The sequence below is a fragment of the Schistocerca serialis genome, chromosome 8 (assembly GCF_023864345.2).
Source record: "Schistocerca serialis cubense isolate TAMUIC-IGC-003099 chromosome 8, iqSchSeri2.2, whole genome shotgun sequence".
NCBI lineage: Eukaryota > Metazoa > Arthropoda > Insecta > Orthoptera > Acrididae > Schistocerca > Schistocerca serialis.
The window spans coordinates 32,260,786-32,281,720 of record NC_064645.1 but is presented as its reverse complement, the minus strand read 5'-3'; the positions used below and the strand labels follow the sequence as shown (position 1 = coordinate 32,281,720).

Here is a 20,935-nt window from a genome sequence, read left to right as displayed (position 1 = left end):
GAATTTAATGGCTTTTATATGGTCAAAATAATTTAAAAAGGAGGTGTAATGAATGTAAACTACGTTGGTAGCATTGCTGAAAAACATTTGCTGGCAAAAAAGGCCAATTCTATTTTTGTGTTAACAGATGGTGTTTTGTTTACTGTCAACCTAACCTCACTTTCCCATTTCCTGTATACGTGCTCAGTACTATGTCTAATCATTGTTGTAAAATTTCTGCTGACAGTTTTTGCTATATTTGTGGTGAATTTGTGATTAAAAAACACCAAAGAAACATTACAGACTTTGTGAAAAAGGTTTATGTATCATACTTTGGATCTAAACTTGGTGACGAAGATAAATCTTGGGTGCTGCATAAGGTTTTGATTTGATTTGATTTGATTGTTATGTGTGTGTTGAAGATCAGAGAAAATGGTCCAAAAACGAGAAGAAGCCTTTAGATTTGCTGTTCCTATGATATGGAGGGAGCTAAGAAATCATTCCGATGATTGTAGCTTTTGCAGTATTGATATTACTGGTCATAATTTGAAAAACAAGAAGGCAATAAGCTACCCTAACTTTCCGTCCGCCATCCAACCAGTAGAGCACCTGAACCACCAGATGATTTAAATTCTACTCCAACAGAAGTGTTTTCTGATGTACAATGCGATTTAGATGAACCAGATGATGATGAATTCCACTGTAATACAAAAGTCTGCAGCCCAAATCGTTTACTCAGACCAAGCTTAATTATTTGGTTATGGATCTGGGTTTAATGAAACAAACGCTGAATTGCTTGGCTCTAGATTAAAAGAAAAGAGCTTATTGGCAGTTGGAACCAGCATATACATTTATAGAAAGAGAGAGAGAGAGAGAGAGAGAGAGAGAGAGAGAGAGAGAGAGAGAGCAGCAATTTTCCCAAGGTTTTTCGAGAAGAAGGTGATTTAGTGTGACATTCCCAGTCTGCTGAATGAGTTTGATATTGAATACAAAAAGGAAGACTGGGGGCTGTTTACTGAAGGAACAACACCACCAAGGCCACTGGAACACCAACATGATGGGGGACTACTGTTGGTCACTTCACCGAGAAGTTCAGCAAGCAACTCATTGTAGAAAAAGCTACACAAGAAGCTACAAATAAAAAAGAGAAAGAAAATACACACCAATTCCAGCTGACAAGTGAAACCTCTATCAACATATATTATTGTTTTAAGTAGCTTACTGCAAAATACAAACCATGCTTATGTTGTAACATAGCATTTCATTAATTTCCCCATCTACCATATAGCATAGGATTTTTATACTATATAATAAAAAGCATATTGATCAAAAACTATGGGTGATACTATAAAAACTAAGGCTAGATTTGGATTCAGCTCATAAAAATCTATAAAGATCAGCTATCAAAGTAAAAAAAGTTATTCAAAAAAAATTTTTCGTTGGCCTGTGTTATCTTTCATTTTCTATGTTACATGGAACGAACAATACTGCCAAGAGACAGAGAGGAAGGGTTGTGAGAGAAGGATGCACATGGACAGAATAAAATTTGTATGGAAACTATCAGAAAAAAATTGTGAAACCCATTGAAAAGGTAGGAAAATTCTAGCTTAAAGCTCGCATGGCTGTGCTTGGTAAAATCTCACTCATCCTCATAAATTAAGGATAATTGCAGAATGTGGTGCCACACAATGTGGCACTACACAAAACTGGCACTAATAGCATAGGCACATAGGGAACACAAACGACGCAGATCTGTAAGTCCACGATATTGGTGATAAGTTGATAAAACTGTCCCAAAACACATGTGCTACAAAATGCCACTGTTTTCTGTGCACGTACCCCAACATCAATATGGGATATGATCACCATGCACATGAACACAGGCTGCACAATGGGATGGCATAATCTGAATCAGGTGGTCAAGCAGCTGCTGGGGTACAGCCTCCCATTCTTGCACCAGTGCCTGTCGGAGCTCTTGAAGTGTCGTAGGGGTTTGAAGATGTGCAGCGATATGTCGACCAAGAGCATCCCAGACGTGCTCGATGGGGTTTTGGTCTGGAGAACAGACAGGCCACTACATTTGCCTGATATCTTCTTTTTCAAGGTACTCCTTCATGATGGCAGCTCGGTTGGGCCGTGCGTTATCATCCATCAGGGGGAAGATGGGACCACTGCATCCCTGAAAATGCGGACATACTGGTGCAAATGACGTCCCGATACACCTCACCTGTTACAGTTCCTCTGTCAAAGACATGCAGGGGTGTACGTGCACCAATCATAATCCCACCCCTCACCAACAAACCACGACCTCCATACAGGTCCCTTTCAAGGACATTAAGGGGTTGGTATCTGGTTTCTGGTTCACGCCAGATGAAAACACGGCGAGAATCACTGTTCAGACTATACCTGGACTCGTATGTGAACGTAACCTGGGACCACTGTATCAATGACCGTGTACTGTGTTCTTGACACCAGGCTTTACAGGCTCTCCTGTGACCAGGGTTCACTGGTCTCCGGGCAAATAAACCATGTCTGTTCAGTAGTCCGTAGACTGTGTGTCTGGAGACAACTGTTCCAGTGGCTGCAGTAAGGTCCCGAGCAAGGCTACTTGTAGCACTCTTTGGCCGTCTGCGGGCGCTGATGGTGAGATATTGATCATCTTGTGGTGTTGTACACTGTGGACGTGTCGTACTGTAGCGCCTGGAGACTTTTCCTGTCCGCTGTCGTTGCCATAGTGTTGAGATCACACTTTGTGGCACAAGGAGGGCCCATGCTACAGCCTGCTGTGTTTAACCAGCCTCCAATTGCCCTAGTATTCTGCCCCTCCTAACATCATCAATATGTGTTCTTTGAGCCATTTTCAACACGTGGTCACCATTAGAATGTCTGAAAACGTCTGCATACTTACTCACTACACCATACTCTGACATGCACCAACACACCTCTGTGTATGTGGCCTGCTGCAAGCACCACCATGTGACGACCACAGGTCAAATGCGAAGCATGGTCATTCCCTTAAGTGATTTAAAACTGCAAACCACCCACCAGAGCATTGTTTCACCATGTATCAGCATTATCCTTAATTTATGAGCATGAATGTAGTAGTAGTAGTAGTAGTAGTAGTACCCCTCACCTCCCATCCTAAAAATTGGAGCATTTTGAATTGTAGTAAAATAGTGTACTTATTAAAAATCATTTTTTGGCTGACAATTTTGAGTAAATGTAAGTGCAATAAGAATGAGTTGCAGTATATCTTCACAACATGTCACAGGATAATTTAGAAAATTTTATCGGAGTACTTAAGAAAGGGATATTCATTTTACAATTTTGCAATTAGTAAGTCACAAGAACAGAAATGGATACAGCAGGTAAAATCGTTGTTGCCAATATAGTAATTAATGTACAAGCACAAAATGTTGCCGCAAATAATGCAATGACAAATAATTGATAGACTGAACATGTCAGGAAGTCAAATGACACTATGACCAAGGTTGGCAATGTTGTGATTAATGACAACATGACTTTACTTATGTACGGTACATGAAATAAATTCACAAATATCATTGGGAAGCATTTTTCCTATGTGGCTAGTGGAAGGCAGGGTTGCAAAGATTCTAGTAGATATAAAATTTCTGCCTTGGGTGAAACAGATCCAAATGTAATCAGATACAACTCAGTAGGTGTTCGTAATGATACCCTAACATTGATACAACTTATGCAAAGGTAATAAAAACTCAATGATTTTAGGAATGAACAAACAAAAAACTTTAACGATCTAACACAAAAAATGTAATAAATTAACACACAAAGTCGAAGATTCCTCAAAATAACAAACACAGATATTTCGTGACTTTTTGGAATCACTTGACACTAAAATCTGAGGAATTATCAAATGAACAAATCAAAAATCTGATGATAAAAAGTTGCACACTGACCTGTCAAATGATTTAACATTTTAGTTGACCAAAAGGGGAGAAAGAATTAAAAGTGGAGTTGTTCACAGATCTGTCTCAGGAAATAGATAAAAGGTATCAGATGTTGACAAGGCACAGGAGGGAATGGTAGATAAGCTGCAAAACATGAGCAACACATAGATTAAAATGCAGGTGACTCATCAGAAACTAATAACTTGAGGAAGTACAGCAGCCCTCTGTAGAATTGAGTAATTTAAAATTGAGCAGTAAGTTTGTTAGTAAGACCCAAGAAAGAACTGAAAAGGACATAAAGAACTTAAAGGAGAGAGCCCAATCAGGATTACTAAATAAGGGTACAATGCTAGCACAGAAGGTAGTGCAAGATCACAAGAGCTATGTAGAAGAGGTTGAAGAGGTAGCCAAGGAAAAGGAATTAATTGCCAGATTGAATCACATTTAAAGGGAGTGGAAGAAAAATTGCGGTACTGATAACACAATGGAGCCATTAATCACTAGCAATCAGGTACAGTCAGGCAGAATAGAGAGCTGCAAAATCTATCCACGACTTACCACTAGTCCTTCAGGAGGAGAGAAAGGGCAGTATAAAATGCAACAGGCACTGTCAATGTCAATACCATTTGTAGTTGCATAAGCATATACAGAGTATACTGTACACAGCTGAACAATGCAACAGCTGCAGCAGATGGTAGCTCCTGCCTGTCTATTTTTCTAGCTGATGAAGGGCTACTCTGGCATAGGTAGTTCCTAATTTTTACTTCAGAAAATAAAAGAACAAACCCCATGGTATTCATCAGAGCCTTCTGTAATGTGTTACCGTGCAATTGGACCGAGGCACACAAGTTCAGCTTCATTGTGGGGTGCACCCAAGGTGATGCTTTTTTATGGGCAACCGATATCGTCGAGTGGTGCCATACTTATGAGCAGTCTGAGCATGCCTCCTTGGACAAATTCCGATGCACAGCAGTCCAAGAAAGTCTAATGTGAGAATTATTTAACACGGCACCATTCGATAGTAAACATGGTGGAATATGGAAATTTTCTGAAAACACCTAAACAAAACAAGGTATTGGACAAATTCAGTCTCTCTCACATAGATGTACTAAAAATACTCAACAGTAGCTGACCACAACACATCGAGGAAAAATTAATCACGATACCCGAGTGTGATGTATAATACTGTTTATCTGTTCTGGACTCTATTTATGAAGAGGTGCAGTCATTATTGTTGTTGTTGTGGTCTTCAGTCCTGAGACTGGTATGATGCAGCTCTCCATGCTACTCTATCCTGTGCAAGCTTCTTCATCTCCCAGTACCTACTGCAACCTACATACTTCTGAATCTGCTTGGTGTATTCTTCTCTTGGTCTCCCTCTACAATTTTTACCCTCCACGCTGCCCTCCAATACTAAATTGGTGATCCCTTGATGCCTCAGGACATGTCCTACCAACCGATCCCTTCTTCTAGTCAAGTTGTTCCACAAACTACTCTTCTCCCCAATCCTATTCAACACCTCCTCATTAGTTATGTGATCTACCCACCTTATCTTCAGCATTCTTCTGTAGCACCACATTTCGAAAGCTTCTATTCTCTTCTTGTCTAAACTATTTATCATCCATGTTTCACTTCCATATATGGCTACACTCCATCCAAATACTTTAAGAAACGACTTCCTCACACTTAACTCAATACTCGATGTTAACAAATTTTTCTTCTTCAGAAACACTTTCCTTCCCATTGCCAGTCTACATTTTATATCCTCTCTACTTCGACCATCATCAGTTATTTTGCTCCCCAAATAGCAAAACTCCTTTACTACTTTAAGTGTCTCATTTCCTAATCTAATTCCCTCAGCATCACGCGACTTTATTTGACTACATTCCATTAGCCTCGTTTTGCTATCGTTGATGTTCATCTTATATCCTCCCTTCAAGACACCATCCATTCCGTTCAACTGCTCTTCCAAGTCCTTTGCTGTCTCTGACAGAATTACAATGTCATCAGCGAACCTCACAGTTTTTATTTCCTCTCCATGGATTTTAATACCTACTCTGAATTTTTCTTTTGTTTCCTTCACTGCGCCGGCTGCGGTGGTCTCGCGGTTATAGGCGCTCAGTGCGGAACCGCGCGACTGCTACGGTCAGAGGTTCGAATCCTGCCTCGGGATGTGTGTGATGTCCTTAGGTTAGTTAGGTTTAAGTAGTTCTAAGTTCTAGGGGCCTGATGACCACAGATGTTAAGTCCCATAGTGCTCAGAGCCATTTGAACCATTTCCTTCACTGCATGCTAAATATACAGATTGAATAACATCGGGGAGAGGCTACAATCCTGTCTCACTCCCTTCCCAACCCTTTCATGCCACTCAACTCTTATAACTGCCATTTGGTTTCTATACAAATTGTAAATAGCCCTTTGCTCCCTATATTTTACCCCTCCCACCTTCAGAATTTGAAAGAGAGTATTCCAGTCAACATTGTCAAAAGCTTTCTCTAAGTCTACAAATGCTAGAAATGTAGGTTTGCCTTTCCTTAATCATTCTTCTAAGATAAGCCGTAGGGTCAGTATTGCTTCACATGTTCCAATATTTCTACGGAATCCAAACTGATCTTCCCCAAGGTCGGCTTCTACTAGTTTTTCCATTCGTCTGTAAAGAATTCGCGTTAGTATTTTGCAGCCGTGATTTATTAAACTGATAGTTCGGTAATTTTCACATCTGTCAACATCTGCTTTCTTTGGGATTGGGATTATTATATTCTTCTTGAAGTCTGAGGGTATTTCGCCTGTCTCATACATCTTGCTCACCAGATGGTAGAGTTTTGTAAGGACTGGCTCTCCCAAGGCCGTCAGTAGTTCTAATGGAATGTTGTCTACTCCGAGGGCCTTGTTTCGACTCAGGTCTTTCAGTGCTCTGTCGAACTCTTCTCCCATTTCATCTTCCACCGTTCTGCTTTCCCTTCTTTGCTTAGAACTGGGTTTCCATCTGAGCTCTTGATATTCATACAAGTGGCTCTCTTTTCTCCAAAGGTCTCTTTAATTTTCCTGTAGGCAGTATCTATCTTACCCCTAGTGAGATAAGCCTCTACATCCTTACATTTATCCTCTAGCCATCCCTGCTTAGCCGTTTTGCACTTCCTGTCGATCTCATTTTTGTGACGTTTGTATTCCTTTTTGCCTGCTTCATTTACTGCATTTTTATATTTTCTCCTTTCATCAATTAAATTCAATATTTCTTCTGTTACCCAAGGATTTCTACTAGCCCTCATCTTTTTACCTACTTGATCCTCTGCTGCCTTCACTACTTCATCCCTCAAAGCTACCCATTCTTCTTCTACTGTATTTTCCCCCATTCCTGCCATTTGTTCCCTTACCCTCTCCCTGAAACTCTGTACAACCTCTGGTTTAGTCAGTTTATCCAGGTACCATCTCCTTAAATTCCCACCTTTTTGCAGTTTCTTCAGTTTTCATCTACAGTTCATAACCAATAGATTGTGGTCAGAGTCCACATCTGCCCCTGGAAATGTCTTACAATTTAAAACCTGGTTCCTAAATTTCTGTCTTACCATTATATAATCTATCTGATACCTTTTAGTATCTCCAGGCTTCTTCCATGTATACAACCTTCTTTTATGATTCTTGAACCAAGTGTTAGCTATGATTAAGTTGTGCTCTGTGCAAAATTCTACCAGGCGGCTTCCTCTTTCATTTCTTACCCCCAATCCATATTCACCTACTATGTTTCCTTCTCTCCCTTTTCCTACTACCGAATTCCAGTCACCCGTGACTATTAAATTTTCGTCTCCCTTCACTATCTGAATAATTTCTTTTATTTATGATATGTAAAGTAGTAATAGTGAAAATAACCAACACGGTGGGCACCCCTACCACTTGCACAATAATAATCACATAAGAAGCACCAGGGAAACCAAGGACACAAACAGGGTTTTGAAGGAAACCACATCCCTAATTACAATGGACTAGCATATAGTGAACAGACTGGTTTCAGACAACAGATCCAACATGTAGCCCTGGTGGATGGTAATAACCAATATAATAATTGGCACGGGCAGACCAGTGGTACATGGCCAGGCAGTCCTCCTCCTCCTCCTCGTAGCTACAAACAGCAGAGCAACAATTATGTACCGGGAGGAGGTCAAGGTCAAACAGAAATTAATTCATGGGTATTGCAAGATACAAATTGTCAAAGTCAAGACCATACTATGCCTATGAGACATGACAAAGAAGTTGATATCAAGGAGGCCTTGCATCACGAAAATGTGGACAATTTGGAAGAGAGCAGAAGGAGTCTGTACAGGCCTTAATAAATGGTATGATAGTTGATTTAGATATGCACATTGTGCTGGATACAAATGCACTGACAAACGTAATCTCACAAATTTCATTTAATGAGTTACAAAATCAAACACACATACCAACCTCTCCTGTGCAGCACTGTCAAATCTTGACTGCAGTACAAAGCAAATCTAAAGGGGATCTCACTTCAAGCATTAATACCCAATACTATTGAAAAATTTTCTTTAAAATGCATTTTTCTAGTGGTAGAAAAACTTGTAAGTTAATTATTTTATTGGTATGGATACCTCTAAACAGTGCAAGGTACAGATACACATAGGACATGGAAAGTATTTCTTCACAATTAATGAACCAATGTTCAGTAGATTTAATCAGAACCAGTACAATAATAAACAAACTTATGTTAAATATAGATAATACAGTATAATTGTATTATTCAGATGTACTGTTCCACAATGCACAAAAAGACGAACAGTTACATGAAAGAAATATGGATGTAACAAGAGTACAAGCAATGATAGGTGAATCAATTTGTTTGTTGGAAGACCAGAAACAGGAGCTACATGAATTAATACTTCAGTATGCAGATGTATTTGAAAATCACTCATGAGTAATAAAAGGTTATACATATAAAATGGACATTTAACTAGAAAAAACGTTCTGTTTTTCATCATATCCCATACCCTGGTCCAAGGAGAAGGCACTAAAGAAGGAAACTGAGAGGATAATAGATTCACTATATTGTAGCCCTAGTTTAGATCTCACAAGACCTGATGGTAGTGCCAGAATATAAAGAAGATCTGTATGTGGGGGAAGAGCTATGAATTTTGTCTCTTGCCTTCTGGCTTAAATGTGAGTGCAGATGTCTTCATTTCCATGCTAGACCAAGTTTTAGATCCAGACCTACTTAAAGTCACTGTCTATGTGGATAACTTGCTGATAGCAACACCCAACTGGAAAGAGCATTTGCAACTTTTGGGATAAGTACTACCTGTTAAAGCAAATCTAAAGAAGTCTGAATTTGGAAAGGAAAATGTCAAATTCCTAAGACACATTATATCACCCCAAGGTATTCTGCCAGATCCAGGGAAACATTTTCCTTCATCTCAGAACAAAAAACAACTCAAAGCTTATCTGGGCTTTTGTCTTCCTCTAGAAAATTTATTCCAATAAGTTTCTGGACAACAATGCCCACTTAAATTTGTTACAGAATAATAAGCCATGAATATGGACCAACCAATGTCAAACCAACATAAAAGAAGCTCTACCCAATGCAAATATACTGCATCACCCAGACTTGTCACAAGAACTTTGTTTAAGCAGTGATGCATCTTCGCAGGATCTGGGTGCACAGCTATTCAAAATCACCAAGACAGACTGATAAGAAACACCCTAGACAATTAGTTCTGCAAGCAGAACTCTTACTTAATGTGAGCAATCATATTCAGTAATGGAGCTCGAAATTCTCTAAAGTGTGGGCTTTTAAGAAATTCGAACACTTTTTCTGGGGAAAACACACTAAAATCTACTGTGACCACCAAGCATTTTCTTTTCCCTTGATCTACATCTACATGGATACTCTGCTAATCACACTTAAGTGCCTGACAGAGGGTTCATTGAACCACCTTCACAATAAGTCTCTATTATTTCAATCTTGTACAGTGCACAGAAAGAACGAACACCTCGATATTTCCGTACAAACTCTCATTTCCCTTATTTTATTGTGGTGATCATTTCTTTCTATATTAGGTCGGTGTCAACAAAATATTTTTATATTCGGAGGAGAAAGTTGGTGATTGGAATTTCATGAGAAGATTTTTGATGTGCAAATTTCTGCACAAAAGAACAGCCAGATGGTACCTTTACTTACAGGAATTCAGTTTCGAGGTTGTGTACATCAAAGGTAACCAAAATGTAATTGCTGATGCCTTGTTGAGGCTACTCCAAAGGTTAAGTGAATTTTTAGATCTCACTGAACAGAACTCTGAAATCTGCATCCTACTTATGCAAGACAAAAAACACCAACCATATTATGTAAAAATGTTTAACAGCCTGGATCAATTGCAAGAAGGAGATCCACACTGGAAAAGGTAAGACTCAAACTATGTGTAGGAGATGATGATGATAAGTTTAAAAAAATTATACAGTTTATACAGGAGTACTGTTTCACCAATGTATACCTAACAAAGAATGGTGGTGCATATATTTACCTGAAAAGCTTATACACGAATTCATTCTTTACACTCATAATGTATGGATTCATTATTGTGTTTATAAAAGCACCAAAAGTATAAACATGTACTGCTACTTACCCGACATGTGGTGCCAAATTCTCGACGTAATTAGAAAATGTATTACTTGGCAGAAGATCAAACACTTCAAAAAATCAAAATTAACTGAACTGCATCCAATAGTTCCCACAAAAACTTTAGAATTAGTATCATTGGACACTGCTGGTCCTTATCCAAAAGGAAATGTGGGTGTCAAGTATGCAATTGCCTTATATGAAGTTTTTTTCCAAGCATGTTAAGTTGTATGCAGTGAGGTCAGTGGCCACTGGTTCTATTATTAGGATAATTACATATGACTATCTCCCAAGAGTGGGGAAACTGGTAATGCATCATACTTGACAGGTAACAGATGCAAGGAATTCATAACCACAAATAAAATAAAACACATACTGGTATCACAGTTCCACCTCAAAGCATGCCACATAAAAAGGTGTTCAAGGAAGTACATAGATTTAAACACTGCTACACACCACAAAAACATACAAAATGGATGAAGTCCACCTTGCCATTTCAGCAAATCATTACTAACTTGCCACAGACACTTCGACAGGTTTTACACCAACTGAATTAATGTTTAAGAAACGAGAAATGAACGAGTGAGAAAAAACCACTGCCTAGTGTACCCAATGCAGATTTGTCATTTTTATGACAAAAAGAGGGTGGCACACTGTACAATTCCATATAGGACATGAAGTATTGCTGTGAATGCGGTCTGTCTACCACACATGGAAAACTTAACTACAAATGGTAACTCCTATACACTGGCCCATTTGTAATTAAACAAGTTCATCATCCAGGATCGTACAGACTAGCTTACCCTGTAAGTGGTAAGGACAAAGGCCTTTATCCACATAAGGATCTCACGGAATTTGTACGCTGAATGTATTTGATGAAAGGTTACACCAACTCATGAAGTTATTGTGCCAAAGTGTAGAGAAAATATTTCACTACAAATTACGAAAGATGTTCACTTAGTTTTACGATAAATTTCTCTCTTGTTAGTCATACATGTGCAAACAGAAGAAAGGTAAGTCATTAGTTATTTAAGATTTTGTTCATGACAAAAGGATGTTGTGAAATAAGTTGAATTTAATTGTCATGATGTGAATTCACTACTAAAATACATATGCCTTCCAACCGAAAACTGATGACTGTGGTAGGGAGAAATAAATGATGTAGCATTGCAATGAGAAGCATAGCACAAGCACAGCAGAAATTTGCACTGCAGGACAGTGACCTCAGTGCATGCGTGAAGACAAAATGAGTCCAATACACGGCTTAAAACACCGGATGTTCAGCTAACATTTGTAGAACATATGCAAAACATTATGAATATAATTGATTACTAAAATAAATATTGAGGTCTACACTATAAGAATATAATTAATATAACAAAAGAGAACTAAGATGAGGAAAGAAAATGAACTAAAACAAAAAAAAGGGTCCACAGAGAATTTTCTGTATTATTGTGTGCTGTGTAAACAATGTATTTCAGCAGGAGATGATAAATGCTTCTTTCCATTCGTCATTGTAATTCCCTTTAGATTTGTAGACTACATCCTGGTAGATCTGAGAGAGGCATGACTAGGTGTCGTCGTGTTTCCTTGCACTGGAAACATGAGTAAGTCCTTTATTTCTTTCGTTAGCAATATGGAATTACAAACGCTTGGCTAAAGTAGTTCATGCATATCATCCAATTGCATATATGTATATTGTTTTTTCAAGCCTGACATATAACATGTTTTGCAAGTTATTTGTGTAAACAATCATTGTCATGAGTTTAAAGGTTGAAGGGAATACTAGGTCATTATAAAAGTTGTAAACATAAGTGATTTATTAATGATGAGAATTAATATGAAATAACTTCTCACAGAAATGTTGCCTTATGAATTTTGAAAGCAGAAACAACTTCTTAAATGTTATTCACTTGTATTTAACCCTTAGTTGGTAACATGTGAAAATTTGGGAGACTAAGATTATCAAATTTTTCAAAGAATTTCCACTGTAGTGAATATCGAAAATAAATAACAATTTAAAAGCTTGACGAAAAATTAATACTAAATTTTTGTTCTCTTTCAATCACATTTTGCAATACAGTACAAAAAATTATAAAATTAAGTACTATTTTTTACATGAAATAGTTTATAAAGTATATTATTCCTTTACAAAATATGCAACATTTAATGTTACTGTTTCAAATGAAACAGTTCCTAAACTTGACGTGTTTTCTCAAATATCTTTATATACATGCAAAGAAATGGAAAAAAAAATTACAAACTATCTACACACATCTTGAAGTTTTCCCGGCGTATTGATTGGTCCATCATATTTCGGGCTTGCAGCCGGATCACGTTGACATCTTGGCACGATATTTCGGCTATGCAGCTCTCTGGTATGGACAACCTCCTCTGAGGTGGTCTACAATATTGGAGTCTGTTGTCAACTGACATTTACTCCACAAGTATAAAGGTAAAATTGGCTGGGATAAAAAAGGGTTTGCTAAAACTTGTCTGAGCTCGGCAGGGTAAAATACAAAGAGTGCTAGAAAACTAGCGGCGAGAGGAAGAGGAATGTTTATTCTTCTTCTGCCTAACTCTCGGAATAGCAGCAATTATACGCTGCCAGTCATAATCGGTAAAAATAGGGAAGCGGTTTATAAGGTCCAAGTCCCTCTTAGGAATGACGGCGGTCAGATTTGCAATTGCCCATCCGAAATCATAAGGCTTATGGGGTAGAGGTGGTTTAGGAACATTGGAGGCGGTAAAAGGGTACAGGGTATTGTGATGCGTGAACGTCTTGTTACGCAATGATTTTGCGACCATCTTCAGCAGTTCAGGCGCAGTGATCTCTGTCTCTGCAGGCGGCGTGTGGACTACCTCTTCTGTGTCCAGGTCTTGGATGGGCGCAGCTGTTGTGACTTCTTCTCCCAGCAGCGGTAATCCCGCCTTGTCCGCGGAAGGGCAGGCGGGCATTTCGATGCCTTTGGTCACGTCATCTCGTATTACTGGTGGAGCTGATTTGGAATCTTGCTTCCGCTGGGCCTCCTCTTTCGAGGAGGGGGCAGACATCTTGGTTGCCACCACCATGGGCACCCCCACAGCGCTCTGCGTTACCGCAGGAGCCGGGGGAGCGTCCGTCTGCGTGGCGATGGTGGCAGTCGTAACTTCTCGCCCCTTGCGAGACTTACAGGCCAGCAACTCGCGAAGCTGTGCGAGCTGGAGGTGTACCTCGTCCACCTCGGCCCGAAGTGCGGCCCTCTCACCTGCCATGGCAGATTTGAGAGTAGCAACTGCGTTGGCGAAAGCATCGTCGATCTTGTGAATGCTGTTGGGATTGCAGCAGCACAGCCCTCCACCCGCGCCAGCACCGGCAAAAGTGCCAGTGGCGTGATGCACGGGCAGAGAATTTGCCGCTTCTTGATTCCTTGTCACCTCTTCTTGTGCAGTGGTTCACCGTCGGTGTGTGTTCCGCTCCCTCCCGCGGCCACGGCTCTTAAGATAACTGCAGCCACGGTGGTTGGCGGCGTGGGAACCGCCGCAATTACAACATGTAGCAGCGGCTTCCCTGGGCTTCTTACAGTCGCGAGTGAGGTGCGGCTTTGCACACTTCAAACACGCGACTACTCCTGTGCAATCCGCGGCGAAGTGCCCCAACTTCTGACAGCGGAAGCACTGTAAAGGTTTCTTCCTCTTCTGCTTGCTGTCCAGTCCAACCGCTTGGCCCAGGAGGCTGACGATTGTGGCAGCTTGTTCTCCTCATCTTCCATGGCATCCAGACATGTTGGCGCGGCGAGCGAGAATGTATTTCGGATAACAAACATGCAGCCATCTTCAGGTGAGTACAAGACTGAAGATTACTGGTGCGCGTCGTTCTATATATACCGAAAATTGGCGCGGCGGCGCCTGCGCAGTGGAGAAGGCTAATACCGCACCCCCTATCTAATTTGGCGCGCTCTGCAGCAGAAGCGGGCCGCGCATGCGTAGTGCACCGAGCACATGTGGTGTCTGATAAGGACAGCCTTCCTAAAGAATAAGAACATTTGCAATCCGTCTTCAGGGAGAATGGATATTCTACAAGCCAAATCCGCACAGCTGTAACAAGGAAGAAATGTAAAGAGAAACAAGAAGAAGAAGACAAAGAGGTGGTCAGGTCCAGGGCGTTTCTTCCGTATGTGGGTAACCTCTCCTCTAAAATAGGAAGGATTTTAAAGAAGCATTGTGTTAAAGTGATCTTCCGACCACCTACAAAAATATCGGCTTTGCTTGGCTCTGTGAAGGACGATCTGGGTCTGAGGAAGGCGGGTATTTATAAGATCTCTTGTCAATGTGGCAAATCCTACATTGGCCAAACTACTCGCACAGTATGGGAAAGATGCGTGGAGCATGAGCGCCATACATGTCTACTACAGCCCAACAAATCAGCCATAGCAGAGCACTGCATTTCGACGGGACACTCCATGGATTTTTGTGGAACAAAAATTTTAGCGACAACTAGATCTTTTTGGGAATCCATTATCAAGGAGTCCGTGGAGATACGATTGGCAAAAGATCTTATTAATAAGGACAGCGGCTTTCAGATGGATAAAGCATGGGATCCTGTAATTTCTTTAATCGCTTCACAGAGACATGGGTCTGCATCTAGTGCGACGGCTGACGAAAATTGATTTTATACTTTCGACTACCGCGCCTCAGCTGCGCGAAGGCGCTTTACGACAGATAGCGCAAATGTAGGTACACCACTACGCATGCGCAGCCCGCTTCTGCTGCAGAGCGCGCCAAATTAGATAGGGGGCGCAGTATTAGCCTTCTCCACTGCGCAGGCGCCGCCGCGCCAATTTTCAGTATATATAGAACGACACGCACCAGTAATCTTCAATCTCGTACTCACCTGAAGATGGCTGCATGTTTGTTAGCCGAAATATCGTGCCAAGATGTCAACGTGATCCGGCTGCAAGCCCGAAATATGATGGACCTATCTACACACATTTTACATATTTTCTTGGAGCACTGTAAGCAATTGGGTTTATCACATTTCACACACTTGTATGCCATCATTCTGTTAAATGTGTAGGGACAATAACGACAGTTTTTTCTCTTTTCTAGCTTGCCACTGATTTTTCTTTTTGTTGGATTCTCATCTCTTTGCTTTTCACCCAAAATACCTGAAATAATTTTCCTGAGATCATCCGCTAAATTTGGAATTTGGAACCTTCGTTCGAAGTCTGATTAAGTTCATTCCTATGCTCTTCATGAAATCAAAATCTTGACATCGTACCTTTATGAAGATGCATGGCATAGGCATTTGCGCAGCTCACAGATATTAGGAAGTAAAATACTGCCAGTGGCCTCTCCTTGTTCTCCGGTTAGCTAAGTAGTTTCTGTACTTCATATCTAGAGCGTCTACATCAGATTTTGTGGCATTATAGAAACTGATAATTTCTGGTTTGTTGCTACTTTCACCAGTATATGCAGTGTGGTGCATTGAAGAAAGCGCTAAAACTGCCTTAGATATTTTTGGAACAAAAGACAATAGTGTAAGATCCTTAGTAAAGCCATAAATACTGGAGCCCACTTCTTTCTTTTGGTTGGGAAGAAACTCTTTTGGAACTTCTCTTTTTCGGGTTTTAGAGTTCCAACATATGTCAACCTGGTTTTCAGCAGCTCCTTTCACAATTCAATGGATGAAAACCAATTGTCTGCTGTTATTTTCCTGTTTGTCCTCTGTATACTTTTGGAAAGACAATTCACAGGCTGTGTTGGCTTTTGGAACTTTTTCTCTTCCTCACATAGTGTTGCTCCATCACTAACTTCCCCCACATAAATGAAACAGATACGAAGAATGTGCATCTGTGAGGCACATGACGTTTACGCCATATTCAGCAGATTTCTTGGGCATAGATCTAAATGGGATTACACGCTCATCAAAACATGCCTGAGCCCCAATCCAATATACCTTCTGACAATTAGAAATAAAGATTTTAAAAATATTGGACATAGCTGCTGCAGGGTCATCTCTTTTCCTTTGTACACAAGTAGATGCATCATCAAATCTGAGAGCCACCAGTAAAACTTCACATCCTTTTTGAGACCTGGTTGCATGAAAAATAAGATGTCCAGTACAATCATTTGCGAAAAGTGATGTCAAGTTTTTACGTCCAGACTTGAAAATGGAACATAGAACCATCAAACCAGTCACTGCCACAATTTCAGTTTTGTCTGTATCTTTATAACTGGAAGACGAAGGATTTTGTAATTTATTCCTTATAACTTGTAACTTTGAGTTGGAATGTACTACTATCTTACGCAATATCTCAGCGTTAAAAAATAAACGCCATATTTCTTCTGGGTCCAGATCATTATCTAACTGATTGGCAGGGCCTACTACTACATGTACTACTATCTTATGCAATATCTCAGTGTTAAAAAATAAACGCCATATTTCTTCTGGGTCCAGATCATTACCTAACTGATTGGCAGGGCCTATTACTACATGTACTACTATCTTATGCAATATTTCAGTGTTAAAAAATAAACGCCATATTTCTTCTGGGCCCGGATCATTACCTAACTGATTGGCAGGGCCTACTACTACATGTACTACTATCTTACGCAATATCTCAGTGTTAAAAAAATAAATGCCATATTTCTTCTGGGTCCGGATCATTACCTAACTGATTGGCAGGGCCTAACCACGATGACAATATAATTTTTATTACATTTTTGTTTGGTGTCTTAGTATCGCAGTTGCCATAACAAATTGTGTCAGTTTTGGTGTCATCATTTTCCCCATTCTGAAGAGAGCCAGCACCACCTTGTTCATTCTCGGACATGCAGAGAATATCATTCACATCTATTTCAGAATCACTCTCATGGTCTGAATCTGTTACGTGATCTTCCTCAGGGACATAAGAAATGTCTGAATGATAATCATCATCGCATTCTTCAAACTGCTATAAAGCCATCTTCTCCATTTTTTTGCTTCTTTGTGACATGCAAGGCATCCCTCCACTAGTAGCCATCTACAAGTAAACAGATATTTGAAAAGTAAGGAGTATAACACAAAAAAACTCACTCACTTAGAATAATATCCGTCTGTCTGACAGAGTAAAAATCTTATCTCTACCACCTGCAAGATGATGTGACTGACGGTTATGTGCTAGTAAAACAAGACAATGAAACAATGACATCCACACAGTAGCAAGTTCAACTCACGGATGAAGCATAGCTGAAATATCAGATCCAAGTAACAATGCACATCTATCAACAATACATTGAGAGCTTTTATACTAGCCTAAGAGATGGATGTTACCAACTGAGGGTTAAATATCGTTATGCAAACGTCAAAAATGTGACAAATTCATACACTGGTATAAACTTCTATATGAGTAAAATGTATTAGACCTCACATGTCAACTAATATTAAAATGACATTTATGTGTAGTTTTAAGGAGCAAATTTAAATCATGTCTTAATTTCTGTATGTAAGTCATGTAAAATTTTACACACTTGTACAAAGACATGTAAGGAAAACTGTATATGAAAAGGGTGTTTAAGGTATGTGAAATGAAAAGAGACTTCAAGAACAAATGTCCACAAATATGTTTAGCATATGTTGGATGAGGGACACATTCATGTGATGCAGCAATCAAACTTGAATGTGCCTACAACAATAAAAACATTCTAAGTGCCCTTTGTAATGGCACTAGATGTTGAACTTTACGAGAAAGGAGGAATTAAAGCAAGCAATTTATGGACTTACTTGGAATATGGTGAGCTCTCAACGTGATGCTGAAATATGTGATTGACGATATAACCATTGTCAGAACCTTATTGCTTCTCGGTCACAGCATTGAACCCTTTAACCAAACATACGTTAACATACTCTTATTCTATGGAGTTACGCTCTGGACACTGTAATGATATGCAGTTTGTCATTGCCTACAAAGTTGTAGACTCGAGACTGAACTGTTCATGTGCACAACGAACACTGCTTAATGTGTGGAGATATGGCTGCACAAAATTTGGATGGCAGTTACAGCTCAATAATGGAGCAAATGTAACTCGAACATCCCCTTTTGTCAATTCATGATCTCTCAAGAAACTGAACTTTTTTTAAGTTTTGTACATTTCATGTAAATTAATTGAAATGTAAATAAAGCTGACATGTGCAGAGGATAAATAAGATATAAACCTGGACACAAATAAAAATGTAGTTTAAGTGGTATTTCCATATGAAGTTTGAAAACTTATGTATGTTTATAAAATGCACCACTACTGTGTATCCAGATAAGCAAGGAAGTAATTTCGTAAAATTTTTAATTTACTAACTACTTGGCCCAATTTGTTTTTCCAGTAGTCATGGACAACACCAGTCTACCATAGAGATTCAGTTGTGATGATCTTATTTTGATTTAGCGACAAAGTATGTCATTTAATAATTATCAGAACCCCATGTGGGGCAAAGTTGCAATATAAACCGTCTGCACCAAAAAGAGATGCAGTAGAGTCCCACTATTCCAAATATCCACCTATTACAAAAAGAAAAAAAATACCAATATTTTAAGCTTAAAAAAACGTATATTTATTATTATATGTAAAGAAGCAGAACAATTAATGCAACCTTATTTTCCAGTCGCTAATTGATGCTTTTCCGGCACCAAATTCGAGTGATAAACTTTCTCCCTTGTCCAGTCTTTTTAACACTTCAAGTTTTTGTTTTAAAGTACACAAACAATGACTTTGTTTACTTTCCATGTTTAATGTTTAACAGTTGATGTCAAGGACTACGAACATAAATAAAAAAGGCACAGTGAATTAGTAAAGTAATTCTACACTCACGGAAAAAAGTCCCAAATTTGCAAGCTGAGGTCAAGAGCTATTGCCGCATATGAGTTCAGTTTCAGCTTTCACCTCCTCATTTTCCTCTGAACTGATCTGAGCTGATGAGCCCTGCATCATTGCTACGATGTTTCCATCTCCGTTCTCCTGGTGGCCAGTCATCAGCAGCAGTCGTCTCAACAACACAGCTTTCTTGTGCAGACAGTTTATATTGCAACTTTGCCACACATGGGGTTCTGATATTTACTAAATGACATATACTTTGTCACTAAACCAAAATAAGATCATCACAACTGACTTGCAATATGTATTTCGAAATGGGTGAGAGATGAACAGGTAGGGCATCTGTGCTAAGTCATTGAAGGTCACTAGCAGATGTCCCCACACTTAATTTATGCCTTCACAACTCAATACATTGATACTATTCATGAAATATGCCTATTCATAATTCCTGCTAAACCAAACAGTGTTCAATCCCAATTAGTTTGGAATAGTGGGACACTACAGTATGTACGGACAGAAAGATGAACATATACAGGGTGATTCACAAAGATATGCATATATTTTAATATGATATTCTACAAGTAAAACTAAATAAAAAAGTTCATATAGACAAAGGTCTGCAAATGTTTAGTTACGCCTAATAAAAGATTTTGCCTGAAATTTAGCAACTTTGCTAATATGAAGCCATCACAAAACTGTACGAGGTTAAAAGTAAAGCACAATTTCCATTTATTTTGTCGTTATTGATCTGATGAATCTAATAAAAAATGTTCCGGAAATGTATCGGCAGTAGTTTTCCAGAACATCCAGATAAGCAAGGAAGTAATTTCGTAAAATTTTTAATTTACTAACTACTTGGCCCAATTTGTTTTTTAAATTCCAGACAATTGCACAAAGTTTTCAAACAGAAGTTTTAGTGAATTTCATTTTGAAAAAATGGTGGTAATAACGTTAACTGGAACTGTATGAATGTGTCAGATAATACGCTTTTATTAATACCACAGCACACGGGAATTCGTGTTAAACTGTAAAAAACAAAGCTCAGTGTTAAGGAAGTTGTACAGTGTACATAATAAATGTTCAGAAATGTCTCCAACAAGTTCAATGCATTTAGCTGCAAGTGTATGAACGCATTTTGTTGCTTGTTTCAGTTTCATGGGGTTATTCTTAATTTCGTCTACAGCATTCATAATGCGAGCAAGTAATGCTTCACCTGTATTGACTTTGTCCTCATAGTCTGTCTTTCATACATCCCCATACACAAAAATACATTGGTGTTAAATTCGGCAATCTGGGTGGCCACCGACGTGTAGCACCACGACCAATCCATTTCTGGGGAAAATGTTCATTTAAATGTGTAGTAACGGCGTTAGTAAAATGTGGGGACGCCATCATGTTGAAAATACATTTGCAATCGCGTAGCAAGTGGAACATGTTTGAGCAAGAGGGGCATTTCTTCTTGAAGGAATTGTAAGTACGTCTCGCCGGTTAGACGTCCTGGGAAAATGAATGGCCCAATAAAGTGTGTGTTGACTATGCCACACCACACATTTATGCCAAATCGCTGCTGAACATTGCATTT

At 39.3% G+C, this 20,935-nt stretch overlaps 1 protein-coding gene across 5 annotated transcripts in view; it reads right to left on the bottom strand.

The window, feature by feature from the left end:
* Window positions 1-20,935, bottom strand: part of LOC126416158 (TRAF3-interacting protein 1) — a 252,874-nt gene that overhangs the window by 180,954 nt on the left and 50,985 nt on the right. The window contains exons 1-2 of one of the 5 annotated variants that reach the window (XM_050083714.1): window positions 18,272-18,777; window positions 10,535-10,554 (exon numbers count right to left, since the gene is read on the bottom strand). The exons of 3 other annotated variants lie outside the window; for them this stretch is intronic. In XM_050083714.1, coding sequence (XP_049939671.1) covers window positions 10,535-10,554; window positions 18,272-18,329 — 78 coding nt within the window. In that variant the 5' untranslated portion in view covers window positions 18,330-18,777. Of the gene's footprint in view, window positions 1-10,534; window positions 10,555-18,271; window positions 18,778-20,935 lie in introns of those variants that run through there. One more of the 5 variants, XM_050083715.1, reaches the window with a different exon arrangement.